Source organism: Fusarium odoratissimum, assembly GCF_000260195.1.
Source record: "Fusarium odoratissimum NRRL 54006 unplaced genomic scaffold supercont1.30, whole genome shotgun sequence".
In the NCBI taxonomy this organism is placed as follows: domain Eukaryota; kingdom Fungi; phylum Ascomycota; class Sordariomycetes; order Hypocreales; family Nectriaceae; genus Fusarium; species Fusarium odoratissimum.
The window spans coordinates 105,234-124,940 of NW_022158714.1; the positions used below are offsets into that span (position 1 = coordinate 105,234).

Here is a 19,707-nt window from a genome sequence, read left to right on the forward strand (position 1 = left end):
GCCCGACCTTTGCCTTGCTCTCTTCCGGGCCGACTTTAGGCGGCATAACCGTGAGTGATTCAGCAAGGTAATCTTTAACGATCGTGATAGTTACGATATCATACGTGGGACGAAAGAGTGATGAAATCGATCCATATGATTTGATTCTTGCTAACCAAAATCATACACTGGCTACCTTACCTAACGTAATTACTGTCTCCTTTGCTGCTTGGGCCTATTCTTCCAAGACGCGCAACCTACTCGCAGAAGCAAAACCCATCACCAGATATGATAGCCCATAGACATAAGCCAGGACTTAGAAAGAGGCCATCTGCCGTTTGTAGATATAATTATTAGGATGCTCTGAAATATGGCTCGTCAGATTGGAAACCCTTCCTTTCTTATTCACCCTCAGCTTCCAGAAGCTTTTGGCGGGGATAATCTGGGGTGCTGTCCCTAGATGCTACGCACGTGACCTTTAACTCCAACTTGGAATCTTCAATCTCATCTCGTGCAGTGCGTCAAGGAACCCCACGAACCAACCCATCACCGCTTCGAATACTTAGGTACCTACCAGGAACCCCGATTTTTGGCATTATTCATCCCTTCCGACCTCAAAAAGAAGATCCCAGACCATGTCGTCTATCGCTGAAATCGAACAAGAGAAGAAGACGTACCAAGAACAAGTACGACCCCCATCCATTCATCCATGATATGTCGTTCATACTGACCGTTTCCCTCTAGTTCGATATCGTTCTTGGTCAGCTACGCGATGACCCCGATAACGCAGAGCTCAAAGCTTTAAAGGACGAGTTGAACAGCTTCATCGATCTTCTCAATGAACAAATTGCTGAGCTCAAGCCTGCCCAGGCGCCCAAGCCCGCCCCCAAAGAACCATCACCGCCACCTCAGCCCGAGAAATGGTCTCGCGAGAACCATCCAGCCTTTAAGAAAGCAGCTCCAGTGGAGGAAGAGAAGCAGGCTCCTGTAAACTACCAGGTCAACGATACAATTCTAGCCAAGTGGGTTTCTGGTGACAAGGCTTTCTACCCAGCGCGCATCACATCTATCACTGGATCCTCAACAGACCCTATCTACACTGTCAAGTTCAAGACCTACGATAACACTGAGACCTTGCGGTCTCGCGATATTCGACCTGTGTCAAACAAGCGAAAGGCGGACGGTACGCCAACAACTTCAGCACCAGCAACACCTCCAGCCCCTGGGCTGGTTTCATCAGCGGGCGCGACAGTATATCCCGAAGCGAAGAAGGCATCCGAGCAAGATGGTGAAGTAAAGCCTCCCAAGGCTAAGAAGATCAAGGCCAAGAAGGAGCTTGAGAAAAACAAGAACAAGTGGCAAGAATTCAGCGCAAAGTCCAAGTTTGGAAAGAACCAAAAGAAGGACAGCATGTTCCGTACTCCAGACGGCGTTCATGGTAGAGGTATGCACTTATGTTGCTCATTTTATGAATCAGATACTAACTTGTTCTCAGTTGGCTTCACAGGCTCTGGCCAAGCCATGCGAAAAGACCCCACTCGAAGCCGTCATGTCTATCAAATGAACGATGAGCTAGACTAATCACCTTTCTCTCTTGGCAGGACACTCGGTTCGATACTCAAGAGCACACAGGGGCGTTCGGGAAGTCTCAGAAGCTTATTGCTTTGTTTGGTAACATGCCTTGCATTTGATCACAGCAGAGGCTAACGACTTATCTTTCTGGCGTTTAATCCAGTTCTTCTTCTTCAGACTCAAGTATATAGGAGCGACGTGGTCTATGTTCATAGACTAGCCGGTGTTAATTAAATAATGTTACATGAGCAGAGAACACCTCTCCCCCTGGCTTTGAGTGTTTTACTAAATTGGGCTGACAGGAATCATTATTGTACAAGTTACTCTATATTGTTGATACATGGCGGCCGAGTAGAAGTTCGGTGGCTATTTACCACTCAGATCGATCTTGGGACAGATATCTTGTGCTATCTTCAAAAAGGCATTTGCCCTCTCACTCGTAGGTTCTGCCACTACTGTGGGTTTTCCTCTGTCCCCATCGTCTCCAATATTGGGGTGTAATGGGATATCACCTAAAAAGTCGATCTGGTGCTCTTGACATAACTTCTCGACCCTTGCATTGGAACCAAAGATATTGGTTTCTCCATGACAATGAGGGCATGTGAACAAGGACATGTTCTGTACCAAGCCAAGGATATTGACATTGACTGTTTTGAACATGTTGATACCTTTGACAGCATCTTTAGTGGCAAGAGTATGAGGAGTTGTGACAATGACAGAGCCTGGCGGTTGTTAGTAGAAACAGACGTGACATCTCATAGAAACGCACCATCCAAAATGACCTGCTGTGTGATAGTCAACTGTGTATCTCCTGTACCTGGAGGAAGGTCTAGGACAAGAACATCAAGACCACCCCATTCTACCTCATGTAGAAGCTGCTGAATAGCCTTCATCACCATGGGACCTCGCCAGACTACTGGTGCATTCTCGCCAACCAGATAGCCCATGGACATGGTCTTGACTCCATAGTTTGTAAGAGGGATGAGCTGGTTATCTTTGTCCTGTCAGCTCATGTTCAGAGGGCGCTATGAGCCCTAGTGACTGACTATTTGATAACCTCGGTTCTCCTGAGAGGTCAAACAAGGTTGGAATAGATGGACCAAAGATATCAGTGTCCAGGATCCCAGCACGAAAGCCAAGACGAGCAAAAGCCAGAGACAGATTTGCTAGTCGCCTTTGTTAGAACATCTCAAGTCTCAGTAGACATCTATAGATACCTGCAACTGTGCTTTTGCCTACACCACCTTTCGCTGAGGATACTGCGATGACTTTCTCGACACCTGTGATTTTGCGACGGACTGGGCGTTTACCCCAGGTTGGCGGCGTTCCTGATCGAGGGAGACCCTGGAATAGTATCAGCTATGCTCTAACTTGATAGTACCGAGTACCAAAGAAGATCACCCACTAATGGATTTTCATGTTGCAGCGGCCGGAGGCTCTGAAAGAGGCGGGCAGATGTTGGACGCATACTGAGAGTATTTATGGCTTTAGATGGAATATAACTCAGGGCCTCGGCGTACTAAGCTTGGGCTCCTCAATCCGGAGTTATAGGGTTTTTTTCAATGTCTATAGTGCCTAAACAAGCAACATATTGAATTGTCTACTCATAGGATGTCAAGAATACACGAGTCTGACCAAATAAGGTGTCATGGAGCTTGAGCTAGCGGACTACCTAATACAGGGCTCTCTCCACTAAGACTGAGTTGCGACAGTTCTGCCATCTTCCACCGCCTAAAAGTTCAAGGCCATTCCTCAGAAAATTTCCAACGTGGGGGCGTCTGTTTGTCAGTGGAAGACTTGACAATTCAATCATTAAAATGGCCAAAGCAAAGGGTCGCGCAAAGCAGTTCCAAGACTTGGACGAGCCTATCGCCAAGGGTAAGTCGCTACACTATCATATGACCTTTAGCTTCTAATCGTTCCAAAAGACTACGATCCCGAGGCCAATGTCGAAGTTAGCGAGAATGGCAGCGGTAGCGAAGAGAGCGAGGACGAGAACGCGGGTACTGAGCACTATGTTTCCGTTGGAAAGAGTAAATTGAGGAAACAGGAGGGCCTGTCACTCGGTCACCAGTACCGAGGCTCTCGAGTCTCGCGAGATGCGCTCGAAGAAGAGAGCGAGTCGGAAGACGAGGATGATGACGAGGAGTCGGGCGATGAGGAATTCGACGATCCTGAGACCGCAGATCTAGCACGCGACGAGGCTGAGGCCAACGACTCAGAAATCGAGAGCGACGACGCTCTTGGCGAAAGCGACCAGGAGCGCTTCAAGGAGTTTACTTTCCGAGGAAGCTCCAAGCCTAAAAAGCCTGTTAGCAAGCGAGCTACCGCTGCTGACTACATGTCGTCTTCCGATGACGGCGGCGCTGGCGTTGGCGAAGATGAGGACGACGAATCCGAGTCAGTTGAGGACGACATGGACGATGGTCTTGACGCTCTGGTCGATGGTGAGGAAGGCTCCGACGATGAGTCGGATGAGAATGACGATGAGGAGGGCTCGGGAGAAGAGGATGAGGACGATGATGATAGCGAAAGCGATGACGAGGAATCAGAGGCGAAGGCTAAGAACGCAAAACCCATTATGGCAGCCCTATCAACTCGACCCGATGTTGACAAGGGTTTGGCAATCCGTCAGCAGCGCAAGGCCTATGATGGGCTCCTCAACATTCGAATTCGCCTACAGAAAGCCCTCATTGCTGCCAACACCTTCGATACCCTCGACGCCAACCCCGAGCCCGAATCGGAGCCTTACGAGGCTGCTGAGGAGGCAGCCATCAAGCTCCTCAACACTATCAGCAGCCTTAAGGATAACTTTGGACCATCTCGAGCTGGCGAGAAGCGCAAGCGTGGATTAGATGTGTCTATGGCCACAAGCGTGATCTGGGAGCAATTACAAGCGGAGGAACAACGATCTATTAAATCTAGGGAAGATCGCCTTGAGAAGTGGTCTCGCAAGGTGCAGTCCGTTAATGTCACAGCACCCAAGGGGCTCGAGTCGCGAAACAAGACTCTTGTCAGTGCCCTTAAGGAGCAGCTCATTGACCCCGACAACCGTCTCGCCAAGCGCTCTCGCGTCCCTCGTTCATGTGCCCCTGCGCAAGCTGCCAAGGGTGCATCGGAGAACAGCAACATCTACGACGACGCCGACTTCTACCAGGTTCTCCTGAAGGAGCTTGTGGACCAGCGCACAGTGGAGGGCTCATCGGGAGCTGGAGCTGGAGCTGCCGTCCCCACGGTCGTTCTCACAGCAGCCAAGGACGTCAAGTCACGAAAGAATGTTGACCGCAAGGCCAGCAAGGGCCGCAAGATGCGTTTCACAGTTCACGAGAAGCTGCAGAACTTCATGGCGCCTGAGGACCGACGTGCGTGGGAGCAGGGTGCTATTGACCGCTTCTTCGGCACGCTGTTCGGCCGCAAGATGGAGCTTAACGAAGACGAGAGCGAGGATGACATGGATGTTGATGTTGAGGAGGCAGGACTCCGGCTGTTTAGAAACTAAAGGGGGACACGAAAAAAGTTGTAATTGTAGATGTCATAGACTGTTGCTTAAGCATTACCAAAATACCAGGTACAAAGAAACATGGTCAACAAAACAATGTGAACTCCTAGGTGCACCAGTGGTCCTCCTAATGTCTTGGTTGTTGAAGCTTCCTCCTCCTCTGTATAGCCATTCATTCGCATATAAGCTCGATAACTAGGCCATAAATGCCAGAAGGAAAAGGCGAGCGCAGCTTGACGAGTTGCGTCATCAAACGGCCGCCGGATAAAGATGAGAGCAATGAGGTTACTTGTGAGAAGAAGGCCACCGAATGACTGAAGAATCAGAGCTGCCGATGGAGGAAGCGGTTGAAGTTGTGAGGAGGGTTTCAGGATGAAGGTCAAGGCAGCTGGGGTTTCAATGAGAGCGTGGATGAGGAAGGGGATCGTTGCTGTGAACAGCATGATGATGATCCGATGCTGGAGTTGTCAAGTTATCAGAGGTCAATGATAAAGAAGAGTAGTGGAATCTAGACAACGTTGAGATTTTCAAGATGAAAAGACATGGTTCACAGATCCTGACTTACTAAGCTACCGATTTGCTGACCATACCCACAACGAAGACAAGGATGAGTTTATACCATCGATGTGCTAAGCCCGAACTTCTCATGATACCGTAGTATGCAGTAGTTTTGTTCATTTATCTCGAGGCTTTTGCACAAATGTCAGATATGCTTCTAGCGTATCCTCCAACCATAACGGCCTGAAAAACGACTCAAGTGCCTGAACACAGAACATCAATTCTTCATTATCAAATGGTACATTACCAACTCAATTCGTATCTCCATTTTGAGCGCCATATTACGCCGCCAGATATATCCAAGACTATCTGGAAGTTAGTGTACAGGAGGGGATATCATATCTAAATACTAGCAATATACAAAATACTTAGCATGGTTGGCTAATACATCTCCTTGAACTGAGGAAAGACAGTACCATCAACTCCAAACATGCCGCTGTTGGACGCTTCAGAAACTTCAGCATTCGGCCCCTGTTGTCCATCATTATCGTTGTATTGGAATCCATTCAACCCTACATAGCCCTCGAACATTCGTGACATCTCGGCTTGAATTCGTGATCCGTTCTGAGCCATCGAGTCTGGGGTTGCAGCTTGTGATTGCTGACCAGGAATAGAGGGCTTGCGGAACGGTTGTTGTTGTTCCATATGGCCTCGAGCAAGCCCTATCATCCCTAACGCTGCTGTTGACTGGGGATCGTCCTCAGCATTAAGTCCGAATCGCGGTGCCACGTCTTTGAGTGATCGAATTGTGCGCCAAAGTCGCTGCGATGCCCAGCTCTTGGCGGATAAATCCTTTACCAGCTCCAGGGCCATATAAAACTCCTCACGGCAGGAAGCGCTGAAGCGGACCGGGGCATGAACAGATGCGAGGAAGACGACCGCAATCGCAGATGTGAGGAATTGGTGGTAGAACACCTGTACACGTCTGTATAAGTTGGTTGTGTTATTCAGGTGGCTAAGGTATCGGATAGTGTCTTTGGCGATGTCAACTACACGTTCTGACTGCGCAGGATGCGCCATGATGCTTGTGGCGCTATGCAACACAGGCGTGTAAAGCCAGATCCGCATCTGCATGCTGTTAGCCTATACCGACTGAGTCTTGAATACAACACTTACTTGATTCAGGCGTAAATATGTCCAGATCCGTAGGCGTTGCAGATTATAGGAGGGAGTCGACGTTATATGCTTCTCCTTGTCCCAGTTACGAACCTTGACCTCTTCGGGAATCTGTTCATACCACTGTAACAACTCCTGGTCGACGTTTTCCAGTTCCGTTGAGCGCAAATCGCGTGCCAGAACCGGTCCAAAATGAGCTACTTGTCGCCACACCTTTGCACCTATCCGAGAATAGGTGATCATGGCCACCAGATAAGGATATTCCTCCTTAAAATCGTTAGCTGAGACACGGATTGTGGGTTCATCAAGTACTAACTGGGAATGGCAGCTCCGAATCGATTTCCTCGTCTTGAACGACGAAAGGCAGCCCAGTTGCAAAAGCCCATCGCCTATCCAGAACATATGCCGACCAGAAGCTGACGAGAGCATTCTTACGTTCCTCTTCATCCTGGATTCGCATCAGGCCTGTTCTTTGATGAATGCCAAGCTCCAGGCATAACCGTGCGACGTGACCCATAACTCTCCAAGCCAAAACTTCATCGTTGGAGAGAAATCTATACCCAGCAACTAGAGCCAAGATCGGTAAGGTCGTGACATCCGCAGCCTCGGCCATGAGCTTTCGGTTAAGAACCGTTTCCATGCTCTCAAACAAGCGAATTGCTTTATCACTATGCCCATGCTCTTCCACCACTAGAGCACAGCACATGATGATTTTGAGCTGTAGAGTCTTATCGTCGTTGACCAATTCTCTGGGGCTTTGTTGTCGTAGGGTTTCGAGAAATGTGGCCATATTCTTGGCATGGGATATCACGGTTTGAATGTTGAGCACAGGGTACATGATACCAATCTCTTCCTCATGCAGACGACACAAGCGAATCATTTCGTCCTTGTCGAATTCGTGGAGGGGATCTCTTGGTCGCGTGGACATGGGGCCCATGCCATCGTTGAGGTGTGGATTTTCCTCGTCTGATATGCCTTTGTAGCCCATGTTGTTGATAGTATTGTTGGCAACGTCGAGACTGAAGGCCATGCTTGTTGGGCCACGGAAAGAACCATATTTTGAACTGTCCTGGCGGTTAAGTGAAGTAGAACTATGAGAGGGTGAAGGGGCGACTGCTGGCGTGCCGTGGCCATGGGTCATTGTTCGGTCACCAAGTGAGGAATAACGGGCAGGTTCGGACTGAAGGGCCTTGACGGTTTGGTGAAGCCAGCCGACTTCTTCTTGAAGGCGGCCTAGTTGTGATGTGACCTGCTTGAACTCGTCCGATTCCTTAAAGTTCCCAGAGCAGCAGTTCGGGGCATATAGACAGGCCAAGTTGAGGTTGCCACATCGTTGGCAAGGAGTTTCGCCATTACATTTTATCTTTCGTCTCTTGCATTCATTACTATATGTTGTTAGCATATGCGTTTGTTAGGAGCCAAGACAATACGGTATTATGCTACGCGGTCGCGGCGAAGATGAACGCATTCAATGGCGGAAGCATACTGACCAAGCTATCGATATGTACTATCATAGTGAAGAATGTAACGTTAGCCTGAATGATCTTCAAGTATAGTGACCCGGGGAGTGGCGTGTGAATGAGTGGGATCAAAACGGCTGAAACAGGAGTGGGTTCGGATTGCCGACCCAGCCGTCTGGGTTCGTTTATGTCGTGCAACAAGGAGGCCGAGATGTTTGACGTCCGAGGACTTGAAGGGGCTCGATAGGCGAGTATCGTGCAGTCTTGTGTCGCCGTCTCTTGAACGAACCCCTCTATGGTCGTCATGAAGTGCGTCCTGTCCTTCAAAGATGCCTCACCTCATCTCATCCTTGTCTCATGTGATCTCATATCATAATGGTCCAGGGGTTGATAGTAGATGTAACGAGATGGTCAGAACTCACTCTGTTTCTTTTACTTCTTGTTTGCTTCGCTCCGTTGCCTTGACCATCATCTGTCGACTTCCTCTTATTGGCATTAGACGCGCTCGCACCGTGAGCGGAATTGTCGCCGACAGAGGCGGAACTTGGACTGGCATGATTCTCGTAAGCAATAGGAGCACCCGTAGAGGCTCCCACGGCGCTCCCGGGGGTACGGGCTGGAGTCCCACCTCGTCCGGCGCCGGAGCCGGGGCCGAGAGACGGGCTCGAGGTTGGATTCAATACAGGAACTTGGGCAAGGAATCTGAGGTCGCTTGCTTGTGTCTCGATCTGCTCCATTGTGCCAAAATGGCCATCGACTGTGGCAGAGTCGTCGGAAAGGTGAGAGTGAGAGAGCGATTGATGAGTGGGTAATATTTGATGATGAAGGACGTGAGGGTGAGTGTAGGGTGAGTTTGGGTGCGATTGAGGATGAATGTGAGGGTGATTGTGAGCGCGAACTGCTAGAGGTGACGCGAATTGTGCATGCGTAAAAGGTATTATCACTGGACTTCCAGCTGGGTCATGGTCGGGGGCCACTAGGTCGGTAGCAGTAACGGGGCGCTGAGAACTGCGCCTGCGCCAACGCCAGGTGCTACCATCGCTCCTCCCAGGTATGCTCTGGTTGCCAGGATGCGAATGAGGATGATGACCTAGCGGTATACCCACGTGACCCGCATATTCTGAAGTGATAGGAGCGGAATGCACGGTCCTGCCGCCGTGGAAATCATCGGCTTCAATCGCTTGTTGCTGCTGAATAACACCTTCATCCATATCCATCTCCCCCTCGGCATCCCTCACACCGAAGACGTGGTAATAGCCCTCCAGCCTTGCTTTTCTTCAGTAATCACCTGAAAACTGAACCGTTACGCTCTCCCGTGCGCACAACGCCAAGAAAGAGCAATGCCGGGAAAGGGAATTCCAGCCGGATCCAACCAAAAGCGTCCCTCTTAGAACTGTCGGGTCCGCATGGACTGATCCAGAGTCTCGGAGCCGAAACCTAATCAAATGCGTCCCGTCCACTTGGTAATTTCGATTGGGCAACAATTCCAATGAGGTTGGTGCTCTAAGAGTCCTGTGCTGGTCAATCGTTACAGATTCCTCAATAACAATCGAGTGTCGGTTGTGAGGATATCGATGTTGATATCGTCTTGGTATCCATACAGTTGGAAGCTGGCGGTCGCAATAACAACCCAATATGATAATGAGTGTGAACAATTGTCGAAACTCCCGGTCTGCCGGAGGAAGTTGAACTCGGCTTTCGATAACAGCTTTTTGATCTCTCGGTTGGCGATTCGTCCTCCGTCGTGATATGCGATGCTTCTTTAACACGATCGTTGATGGGGACCTCGCTCAACTTAAACAACTATACCGGCTGTTGAATACTCAACGGCGAACTCTACACAGCGCTCACCTCCCTTGCTCTCTGCCTTACCTGTGGAGATTGACTACCGCTCTAGCTTCCTTTGGACATTGTCCTCTTATCACGCCGCACGCCTAGCTTCATAGTCACAGTTTTGATGCCCTCTTGGCGGAGACTCCTCACCTGCACGCCGTCAAGTTACTCAAGGGGCATACAACCCACCCTACCTAGTTACCTGACAAGGCCCTGACCAGACGTCAACTAGGCCTATGTAGCGTGGCCCTGATCCGAACAGTCCGGTATCGCACACGTCCCACGCCTTACGCTCAGAATACTCTTCTGGGCCATGACACGCATCACAAAAGTTTAAGGATGGAGAGACATTAGCAATTCCTCTTGGCCATCCTCGATCTTGAGTCAGAACTTGCAGGTTATGGACGAAGGTTTCTTTTTCATGGCGTCTAGGAGCTACCTATCGACAGCCACAAGTATAAAGCTTCGGTTCTCGAATTTGGGCTCAAGCCTCTTCCCCACGGCCGGGTCAGCAACCCCCGTCTTGCGCGCCGTGCACAAGAGCTTAAACCCCCGATATGTGCTTCACCTCTCATACGACCGCAAATCGAGCTCGTATCATGTAGATATTAGGTGTACCTTCATCGACCATCTGCGGGAAACTTCATTAACTACCATGCTAGTGTGGGTGGGGCCTCCGTCAAACCTGCAAGCCACAGGGTGCTTCATACAGTATCGAGACGAGTTCCTGTTTCGGGACGCCCTCGTCTTTGAATCCCTTCCGATTGGGCTCACCATTGTTTCGTCAGCCGGTGGCTGTCAAAATGCCTTGGAACTCGTGGGATGACCCTGCCTAGTCAAGCTTTTGTCTCCCGAGGCCCCAGCCATCCCTACAGCATACAGCATGGAAGCATGTTTCAAAGATGAGGACTCGGAAGTCTTTAGCCTTGTCGATGCCACGAGGTTGAGGATCGTTTCGCCCACTTTGTTAGTAAGTCCAAGCTGAAAGAAAATACGGGGCAGAATCCACTTGATGAGTCGTCATTGCTCAAGCGCTGTAAGTTGGCGCGGCAAGTTCCTTGTTCATCCTCGTGAGTTGACATCTTGGCGGCAGCTAATCCACTTCGAGGCTGTTTCTCGCGGATGTCACCTCAACTATGTGCTGATCTTTAACCGACCACATGGCATAGCGTTCAGTGTCAAAGCTGGCGGCGCTTTTGTCAGTCTCGGATTTCGGGAAAGGATTAACCTAAGCGACAAGGCTCTTATATGATCAGATCAAAATGCTGGAGAAACACCCCCTGTCTAGTACCGGTACATGAACATATCTTGTTACCAGGAGCTCCACTAGCCTCGGTACGCAGAGCGTGAACTTTGAGGAAGATGAGGCCCCTTCGCTGAACCATATCTCAGCCTCGAGGACGATGAGCTTGGGCGCTCTTCGCTACGTCAGAGTGGCTCGATAACTGAACTTGAGCGCTCATGTGTCGAAAAAATCTTATCAGTCCAACTTCAATCCGGCATCTCGACTCGAGTGACCAGGGTCAGGTCTTTGGCTGGTGATTATCTTTGATTAGAAAGCCATTCTAGGGACCTTCTCATTAGCCTTTGATGCGTCTGTCTGATTTGTCATTTACGCCTTTTTTACATCCTATAGGATAGGACCCCTCTTTCTTTTCCCCTTACATGCAACTAACGCTTCTTGACCCCAGTCTATACTACCGCGGTTGGCGTCAAAGTCAGGGCGGGACAAGCATTAAGAGTCATCAAGCGAATTTGTTGATGAAAGCCCAATTTCTTCTGCAGTTAGGCGTATCAGGGCTATCGTCATCGTATTTGAAGCCAATGAGCAGACAACATTGCTCCTCCGGGTAATAATCCATCAGTCGAGACTGTCCAGTCACTGAACAAACAAGTACACAATGGGTAACGAGGATATATGGATATGTTGACGAGTTCGCCGATCCTCATTCCTGATTTGATCAACACACCACCTGTTGGTTGTTTTGACAGGGCGCACTTCACATTCATCCATCATGCAGGAACAAGAACAGACCGCTCTCTCAAACCGGCAATGTATTCGGCAAAGGCTGAGGCTTGGCAACGGCTTTCTTTATATTCGGATGAGGCAAAGTTAACTTCCCACCTTGGTGTAATGTCTCTGCTAGCTACACTTGCTTGCAGACGATCTTGCAGGTAACGCAATAGGAGAAAATTTCCGTTGTACTCCTCAGACCGCCACATTCCTCATGGCCTGCTCGGAACGAGGTCGTGACGAGTGGTAGCATAGTAATTATGGTTCGAGCTATCCGCACTTAATAATTCTATGTGTAACCGAAAGCGAATTGGGGGTCACAGTATTAGAACACGCTTTGTGGTAGACGTACAAGTGTACATAATCACATTACCTCTACTCTTTTGTTGCTTGCTTCTAACTACTGTCAACCAACGCCCTCGAACTGGATGATAATTAACCTTGTTCCACAACTCCATGCTAATCTAGATCTAGATGCTCCAACGAGTCGGCCACAAACAATGCATACTGATCCGGCGACTCGGCCGGATCTCCGCTCAACTCACGGCCCCACTCACCATCTCCGTCCCCGATTTCACTCGGCTCAGTCTCCGTTTCAGCCGGTGTCTCTGGTGGAGTTTGTAGGCCAGGCAGGCCTGCGCCATGAGACATATTCCGCTTCAACATGCACATCTCAACTGTGATACCAGGACCGAAAGCACAACCAACGACATAGTCACGAACTCGTCCGTCAGGCGCCATGGCATCCATATCTTTCGAACGTAGGCGATCCATGACACTGAAGATGGTAGCTGAACTTGAGTTGCCATGATTGATGTATGTGTCGTAACTTGCCCTTTGGTGTTCCGGTGTAATATCCATGGCTCTCTCAGCGCCGGAAAGGATGGTAGCGCCGCCAGGGTGCATCGCCCAGTCGAAGTCGGCTGCTTTCTGGTAGTCTGGAGGGAGTTGAGGCAGAGATGCCTTGAGGTCGTTGAAAGCTGGGCCAATTGAGGCAGCAGTGAGCTTGGGAACACGAGGTGTGAGAACAACTTTCCAGCCTATCATTCTGTCAGTTTCGGTCTTGAAAAAACACTATGGAGATATTGAAGCTTACCGACTGGGTCAACATCAAACCCCAAGTCATCCTCAGTATCTGGTATGGTCCTGTGGTCCCAGCCGAGGAGGTCATATACCGGTTCAGAAGGTTCACCGATACCGTTGCTCAACACAGCGGCACTACCACAGTCTGAAAAAAGGCATGCACCTATTCTTGTCTGCTGCAGCTCGTTGATGCTATCTAGCTCACTACGTACCATAGTGGTACTAACCTCAAGTGCTACACACAGAACGCGCGCGGGCAAACCGCGTGCTTTATGACCAAGAGCTAGGTTCGCGCCTGTTCGGAGAGTTGCTAGTCCACCGCTGCAACCAACACCATGAAGCAAGACCTTCTCTACACCATGCGTTATGCCCAGACCTTTTGCGACAAAGTGGTCGAAACCCGGGTTTGCGCTGTCTGTACATGTTGTGGCGACTATGTGGGTAATGAATCTTGTGTCAATCTTGGCCTCGTCAATGGCCTTTCGAGCGGCTCGAATCGCGAGAGGAACACCATCGGAGAGAAACAGAGTGTGGAGCTCTGCTATTGAGGGCGCATCTTTCTTGTTGACAGCTGGGTGGTCGGGTGTTCCAATGGACGACCGTGTGTCAATTCCGGTATATCTGTTGATTCCGAGGACTTTTTGCATACTATCATGACCTATTAGCCACTGAGGGAGGCATGTTGGTGGTGGTGGGACTCACGAAGGTGTATCGGGATAGAATCTGTCACTAAGAGTGTTGAGGCAAGTATAATCTAGGGAATGTGGTGGGTACTCGGCGCTGATGCCGATGATGGAGAGACCCAGCTCTCCAAATGTGCTTGGAGCTGACATGACTGATCTGATGAAGCTATTTGTCGTGGAAAGGTGGCTGGCGCTTATATCCCCAACACTTTGTCAGGTGGAGGGGAATGGGATAAATGAGCTGCAGAAAAGCGATTGAGCGATACAGCGGTTAGTTTAGTATGCTTGAATGGAAGATTGATATCAGGCACATCCAATTGATGTCGCTACAGAGGAATAGAATGTCGTTGACGTGTTCAATCGCCAATATCTGTTATCTCGTTCGGCCGCGTGAGCTTAATCGATGACGCTATCTTGATGCCAGGGCTAGGGGAGCTGCAGGTTTAGATGCAGGGGTTGGATAAATAATTGGGGGGGAATGCGAAAAATGGTAATGACGATGGTGAGAGGAGAGAATAATAGAGGACAGAACAAGTTGTTGTGGGAAGAGGAATTTGTTTATGCAGCTGTGACACCAAAATGCAGTAGTAGCCAAGGTAGATGTCACAGTAATGTCTCAAATATGGTTTGGAGGGGTTACCCAAGCGAGGGGGACGTTGAGGATATGCCGAGATGAATAAAAAGTCAATGAATGATATGAGCTGCTTCTTCTGTTCAAGTGATAATTTAACAAGGTTCTCACTTGTCTTTTCTGGGATACGTCGACATTTATAAGCGTTGACTGTTTCTCAAGATGGGGAAAAGTGGTAACTAGTAGTGATTGCCTGTGATAACTTCTATGATCTCGTTCATGAAACGAACGCTGAAACCTCGTTGGTTCATGCTTCTCTAGGTAAACGTCATGCCTCGGTTGAGGTGTACGTAAATTGGACCGACGGATAGAATCACGTTCCGACTGAAAGTCTTAGGATATCTTGAATATATTGGTTAGGTTACTAGAGTGGTTGTCCATCGCATTTCTCGTGACGAATACGAGGGAGTGAAAACACAGCCCTCTTTGCTTACACTATATGCGAATACGTCCAAAAGTCAATATTTACAACACCAACGGAAAACTTTGATAGAAAAATCACCAAGGTATGATGTGCTCATGTGGATATTTATGCTCAATATAATAGTTTGTGGTTGATGTGTGGATTCAAGGTTACATCATGATAGCGCGTGTGGACTGAGACAACTTCAACCTTGCAACCCATAGTCACAGTCAAGACGACAATGGATTATCTCAGCTTCGTCTTGGAACAGCCTATTGTTCTATCAGCAACACTCCTTTTATTTCTATATTTATTAGGAAAGAAATCACCAAAGCCCACGCGCAATGGCAAACCTCTTAGGTTGGTATTCACTAACTTCACATACCCTATGCTCACTCATCATGCCACTTTATAACATATAGGTACCTTACTAACAGTCAACCAGAAAACCTCCAAACTCACTACCACTGGTAGGGAATGGTATCATATTCCTTCAGCCTCGCCAACGTCTCTTTTCCTGGTTCCATCGCTGCGAGCGTCTGTATGGCTATGAAACTCTGCATATCACTGTTCCTACTCTCCCACCTGGTGTCATTATCAACAATCCCCAGAACCTAGAGTTCATCTTCCGCCACGAGGGAATCTTTGAAAAGGGAGAATTCTTCAAACAGCGATCTTGGGACTTATTCGGTCATGGCATCATCAATGTGGACGGCGAGTTCTGGCGCCTGCAGCGCAAGGCTGGTCTACGATTTCTCTCCACAGCTGCTTTGAAGACTCTGACGAGTGACCGATTACCAGAGTACCTAGAACAAGCCATTCACGTTCTCAAGGGCAAAGAAGCCGGGAGAGACGTAGTGGACTTACAGGCCGTGATCCACGAAGTGACGACGCAGCTCATGGGACGAATGGCATACAACATGGAGATGCACGCCGACGATGATTTTACTGTTGCTTTTGAGCATGCTTCAGGAGCTACAGCCGAAAGGTTCCAGAACCCACTATGGTTTGTGACAGAAATGTTCTTTGGAACTCGAATGCGACGTTCTATTAGAACTGTCAAGGCGTATGGGCAGCGGATCGTCAAGAGCGCAGTGGCTGATCGCGAGGAAACGGAGGGAAAGACCCAGTCCGATGCGCCAGGAAGTCTCATTCAGTCTTTATTGGATGCAATTGGCGACGGCGACCTTGTAGCAGATGCTGCACTGAATTATCTTTCGGCAGGGAGAGATACCGTTGCTCAGGCACTTACGTGGACACTATATTTGCTCATGAAGCACCCAGAAGTGACCAACAAGCTATGCCAGTCGATCCAAGACCTACGGGATGAAGTCAGAGACCAAGATGACTCTGAGAACGACCCTGAACTTCTTACCCCGGTACGACTCCCCTACGTCCTAGCAGTCTTCTACGAAACCCTCCGCCTTCGACCTCCCATCCCCTTCGAAATCAAACAAGCTCAGCAAGAAACGATCCTTCCCGATGGAACATTCCTCCCAAAAGGTGCTGTCGTGTTATGGTGTGCTTGGGCAATGGGCCGCTCTCACACAACTTGGGGTCCTGATGCAGATGAGTTTCGCCCAGAGCGATGGCTAACTACGTCTCCATCTGGTGATGTGACAGTTATGCAGCGTTCAGCAGCCGAGTTTCCTGTCTTCAATGGCGGACCTCGAGTATGCCTGGGGAAGAAGATGGCACAATTGGTTGCTGTGCAGACATTGGCGAGGTTGGTACCTCTGTTTGACTTCAAACCTGCTTTCGAAGGCGAGAGAGTGAGCAAAAGTAGTTTGACTCTTCCGATGGAGGGTGGCTTACCAGTGTATGTGCATGCTAGAACGACCTCCGAAACATCATAGAGAATATCCTTTAGGAAATAAACTTTTATTACTCCTGGTATCGCTATATATAGAGTACGCCTAGTCAAATGTAATCTTGGATCCCGCAAATGCCGCTGTCTTCTCTGCATCCTTTGCTTGCTTCCTCGCTGCCCAGCTGGGATGCAATGGTCCTTCATCATCCTTCTTTGGAGGCGGCCTCTTCACCTCAGGCTTGCTCTCCGCTCCGGCACTACCGCCTTGCCTGGCCGCAAGAGGATTGCGAATGCCCTTCTTCCAGGGCGTTCGCGGGCCATCTCCTGGCTCTACAGCACCACGCTTACCATCCCATCCAGAATCACGGCCGCGTTGTGTTTCCCAAGCAGGCTTTTGTAAGTGCTTGGCCTTGTTACCGAATTTCTTCTCCCAAATTGCCTGGCGGGCTCGTTGGCCGCGACGTTTCTTTGCTGGGGCAACATCAACGTCGGAGGCGGACTCAGAACCTGAGATGTAACCACCCATGAGTGTGGGTAGGAAGGTCGAGTCACGAGGACGAGCGGGTGCTGATGCCTTGTCCTTGCTCTTCTTCTTCTTGGCTGGAGGTGGCGAGGGCGAAGCTGAGACAGAGAGTTCTTCTTCTTCTTCCTCTGATTCGGAACCGAGCGCTGGTGCGGCATCTGAGCCAGAAACGGATATGTCGTCGAGATTGACCTTCTCTTTGCCCTTGAAGCGCTCGAATCTCTCATCGTCGAAATCGTCTTCGTCTTCAGAATCGGAAGAGCCGCCTAGCAAGTGATCATACTTGGACAAAAATTTCTCTTCCTTCGCTTCATCTTCACTGTCAAGCTCTTCAGGTTCCTGAACAGGATCGTCATGATCTGAGAACCCCTCGAATTCCGACTCTTCCTCTTCAACCTCATCCTCCTTCTCAATTGACGCTCGCACGTCTTCCTTAGCAGCTCTAGCCTCAGCCTTGGGCTCCCCTTCTATCCTATCAGACGGTTGTTCCTCTTTCTCTTCCTTCTTGGACTTTCGTACGCGTTTCGCCTTTCCGGGTAGAGGGACGTCGAGGGCCTGGCAGAAGGTGTTGATGGCGCGGGTGATGGCTTGTTTGACGAGTTCACGATTATATAGTGCACTGGTAACATTGTGTAGCGCAGCCTGTTCTTCGGGAGTAAGCTCGGGTTTGGGAACGCCGGTGCGAATCTCTTCGGGGAGGTCGGTGGATGCAGCAAGGTCTTTGACTTTGAGGATCGACGAGTAGAGGTGAGCGCGCGCTGTTTGATGAAGGTCAAGAGACTAGATAATTCTCGTTAGGAGACTATTAATTGAGACAACGCGCCTTGTGAAGACTCACCTTCAAGACCGTCACCTCTCGTTCCAGTCTTTCCTTCTTATCAGGCTCAACTCCATCTTCATGAAGTCTCTTACTATATCGCTGGCGCTCTAGGCCCTTTGCAGCCTTGAGTGCCTTTGAGACATCATTACAGTGCTTTTCAAGCTTATCCCCAAGATTGGGCTCCCCGCGCTTTCGTTTTGGCATTGTCTGGCCTTTTTATGTTGCTGGAAAACCGCTTCCGCAGTGTCGCAAAAAAGTTCTATATCGGAGCCGCAACGAAACCTCCATTAGTGCGAGAGATAACCCGATTACTGTGCACAGACGCCCAAGCTTGTGGCGAACACACAGTGCGAACTGGCGCGCCTGGCGATGGTGGGGATCTTGACATTGGATCGATTTGTATGCGGGGGATGCGGCACCGATCATTAATTATCCATGTCTATTATAACTTCGATGGAGCTAGTATCGGATTGTGCATATAAAAGAAGCTTGATAGAAGTCTATAACTATTCTGGATGATGGGTTGGTCTAAGCAAAACTAGGTACCTACACTGCAACGTGTAAGTGATCTGAAAGGAAGATTAGATTCTGCGGCGAAGTCAGCATACCTAACCTTTCACAAATATGTCCTATTTGAGTCTCAGACAGCTTTGAACAACAGAGCAAACCATAGTCAAGTTTTCGGACCTTTTCATGTCTGAACAGAGAATATCTTGCATATCGAGTCCATATTTGATCACCTTACTCGGGATCCATCTTCCACTCCCTCGGACATGGGCCGAGTGTAATTCAGCAGGAGCAATAATGATCCTCTTCTTGATATCATAGTATTCTCATCCTAACACGTCATCCAGTTTTTATGTCAATGGTATACCCGCGGTATTGTTCGGTTATGGTGTTTCAACAACTTGTTGATCCTACGTGGCTGGCTAACTGCCAAGCGGTGTATGTAATGTCCATCTGAAAAGCGCGATACAAGTCGAGACAAGCCTTTGTCACCATAACCTCGGATATATCACACAAAATGCTTCGCCTCAACTCCTAGACCACCGCCTACAACTATCTATTGGACCCTGAATGGAGGCATTTAAATTGGGTGTGAATTAAGTAATGCCATTTCGCTCGAAACCCTGTTCTCAGGGAGATCTTGCGTGATGACGAGGCAATTCGGAGCATGCACGTTGTTACATCTCGTAATCCGAAGGGCTCTATACTCAGTCCGTTCGGCTCGGTTAGTTGCCGGCCAGTTATCGTAGACAGGTTTGCAAACTCAAGCATCACCGTCAATCAAATCAATGAGATGCCGTTGGAGAGATGCCTTGTGGATCTAGACTGAGACTATGTACATGGATCGCTGACAGGGGAGAGAAATGCACTTCCGCAACTTGAAGTCCGGTGATTGAGGAACAATTCAGCATAGCTTGGCAAGCTCAGCCGTGGGGTTCTAAGACATGGACTAGGCGCAAGAAATAAGTCGGGATGTGGACAGGCAGAGACTAATAATGTGATTCTACAGGTCACTGAGAGCAGGCTGTGTTTCTCGCACATCTAAAGCCGGGTGAGGTAGCCAACCACTCATCATGATGTTATCTGAGGATACGACCTTGCGAGTTTTGCATTTCCGCCGAAACAGTCTCAAACATTTACGGCGTCTATTTTCGTCGAGGTGTGATTCTTGGCGAGGAATAATATCTGGCAACAAATAGTAAAAGTCGGGTGATCT

General features: G+C 49.2%; 9 protein-coding genes across 12 annotated transcripts; 4 read left to right on the plus strand and 5 right to left on the minus strand.

Moving 5' to 3' along the window:
- The first annotated feature begins 340 nt into the window (after positions 1-340).
- Positions 341-2,464, plus strand: FOIG_12990 (uncharacterized protein). Its single transcript, XM_031214015.1, has 3 exons — positions 341-665; positions 724-1,423; positions 1,475-2,464. The coding sequence occupies exons 1-3, from the start codon at positions 615-617 to the stop codon at positions 1,558-1,560; spliced, it is 837 nt and encodes a 278-aa protein (XP_031056163.1). The 5' UTR covers positions 341-614; the 3' UTR covers positions 1,561-2,464.
- FOIG_12991 (ATP-binding protein) lies at positions 1,723-3,207 on the minus strand. The gene is made up of 5 exons (XM_031214016.1): positions 2,957-3,207; positions 2,769-2,895; positions 2,598-2,717; positions 2,321-2,545; positions 1,723-2,273 (listed from the first exon to the last, which is right to left on the minus strand). The coding sequence occupies exons 1-5, from the start codon at positions 3,017-3,019 to the stop codon at positions 1,918-1,920; spliced, it is 891 nt and encodes a 296-aa protein (XP_031056164.1). The 5' UTR covers positions 3,020-3,207; the 3' UTR covers positions 1,723-1,917.
- A 108-nt stretch (positions 3,208-3,315) lies between these two features.
- Positions 3,316-5,576, plus strand: FOIG_12992 (uncharacterized protein). The gene is made up of 2 exons (XM_031214017.1): positions 3,316-3,429; positions 3,480-5,576. Exons 1-2 carry the CDS (start codon positions 3,369-3,371, stop codon positions 5,048-5,050), a joined length of 1,632 nt encoding a protein of 543 aa, XP_031056165.1. The 5' UTR covers positions 3,316-3,368; the 3' UTR covers positions 5,051-5,576.
- Positions 5,021-5,664, minus strand: FOIG_12993 (uncharacterized protein). The gene is made up of 2 exons (XM_031214018.1): positions 5,616-5,664; positions 5,021-5,558 (listed from the first exon to the last, which is right to left on the minus strand). The coding sequence occupies exon 2, from the start codon at positions 5,491-5,493 to the stop codon at positions 5,098-5,100; it is 396 nt and encodes a 131-aa protein (XP_031056166.1). The 5' UTR covers positions 5,494-5,558; positions 5,616-5,664; the 3' UTR covers positions 5,021-5,097.
- A 53-nt stretch (positions 5,665-5,717) lies between these two features.
- On the minus strand, positions 5,718-9,939 carry FOIG_12994 (uncharacterized protein). Of its 2 annotated transcripts, XM_031214019.1 has the most exons (5): positions 8,607-9,939; positions 8,215-8,231; positions 7,041-8,109; positions 6,725-6,991; positions 5,718-6,676 (listed from the first exon to the last, which is right to left on the minus strand). In XM_031214019.1, the coding sequence occupies exons 1-5, from the start codon at positions 9,399-9,401 to the stop codon at positions 5,990-5,992; spliced, it is 2,835 nt and encodes a 944-aa protein (XP_031056167.1). In that variant the 5' UTR covers positions 9,402-9,939; the 3' UTR covers positions 5,718-5,989. The 2 variants fall into 2 exon arrangements, with proteins under 2 accessions (XP_031056167.1, XP_031056168.1); XM_031214020.1 differs by having other exon boundaries at positions 7,041-8,231.
- FOIG_12995 (uncharacterized protein) lies at positions 9,391-14,164 on the plus strand. Of its 2 annotated transcripts, XM_031214022.1 has the most exons (3): positions 9,391-11,053; positions 11,111-11,352; positions 11,410-14,164. In XM_031214022.1, exon 1 carries the CDS (start codon positions 10,418-10,420, stop codon positions 10,841-10,843), a length of 426 nt encoding a protein of 141 aa, XP_031056170.1. In that variant the 5' UTR covers positions 9,391-10,417; the 3' UTR covers positions 10,844-11,053; positions 11,111-11,352; positions 11,410-14,164. The 2 variants fall into 2 exon arrangements, with proteins under 2 accessions (XP_031056170.1, XP_031056169.1); XM_031214021.1 differs by having other exon boundaries at positions 11,111-14,164.
- On the minus strand, positions 11,580-14,679 carry FOIG_12996 (uncharacterized protein). 2 transcript variants are annotated; one of them, XM_031214023.1, is made up of 3 exons: positions 13,817-14,679; positions 13,128-13,762; positions 11,580-13,071 (listed from the first exon to the last, which is right to left on the minus strand). In XM_031214023.1, exons 1-3 carry the CDS (start codon positions 13,945-13,947, stop codon positions 12,491-12,493), a joined length of 1,347 nt encoding a protein of 448 aa, XP_031056171.1. In that variant the 5' UTR covers positions 13,948-14,679; the 3' UTR covers positions 11,580-12,490. The 2 variants fall into 2 exon arrangements, with proteins under 2 accessions (XP_031056171.1, XP_031056172.1); XM_031214024.1 differs by having other exon boundaries at positions 13,128-14,516.
- A 168-nt stretch (positions 14,680-14,847) lies between these two features.
- Positions 14,848-17,800, plus strand: FOIG_12997 (cytochrome P450 oxidoreductase). The gene is made up of 2 exons (XM_031214025.1): positions 14,848-15,191; positions 15,277-17,800. Exons 1-2 carry the CDS (start codon positions 15,073-15,075, stop codon positions 16,685-16,687), a joined length of 1,530 nt encoding a protein of 509 aa, XP_031056173.1. The 5' UTR covers positions 14,848-15,072; the 3' UTR covers positions 16,688-17,800.
- Positions 15,313-18,452, minus strand: FOIG_12998 (uncharacterized protein). The gene is made up of 2 exons (XM_031214026.1): positions 18,003-18,452; positions 15,313-17,944 (listed from the first exon to the last, which is right to left on the minus strand). Exons 1-2 carry the CDS (start codon positions 18,186-18,188, stop codon positions 16,748-16,750), a joined length of 1,383 nt encoding a protein of 460 aa, XP_031056174.1. The 5' UTR covers positions 18,189-18,452; the 3' UTR covers positions 15,313-16,747.
- Positions 18,453-19,707: the final 1,255 nt, after the last annotated feature.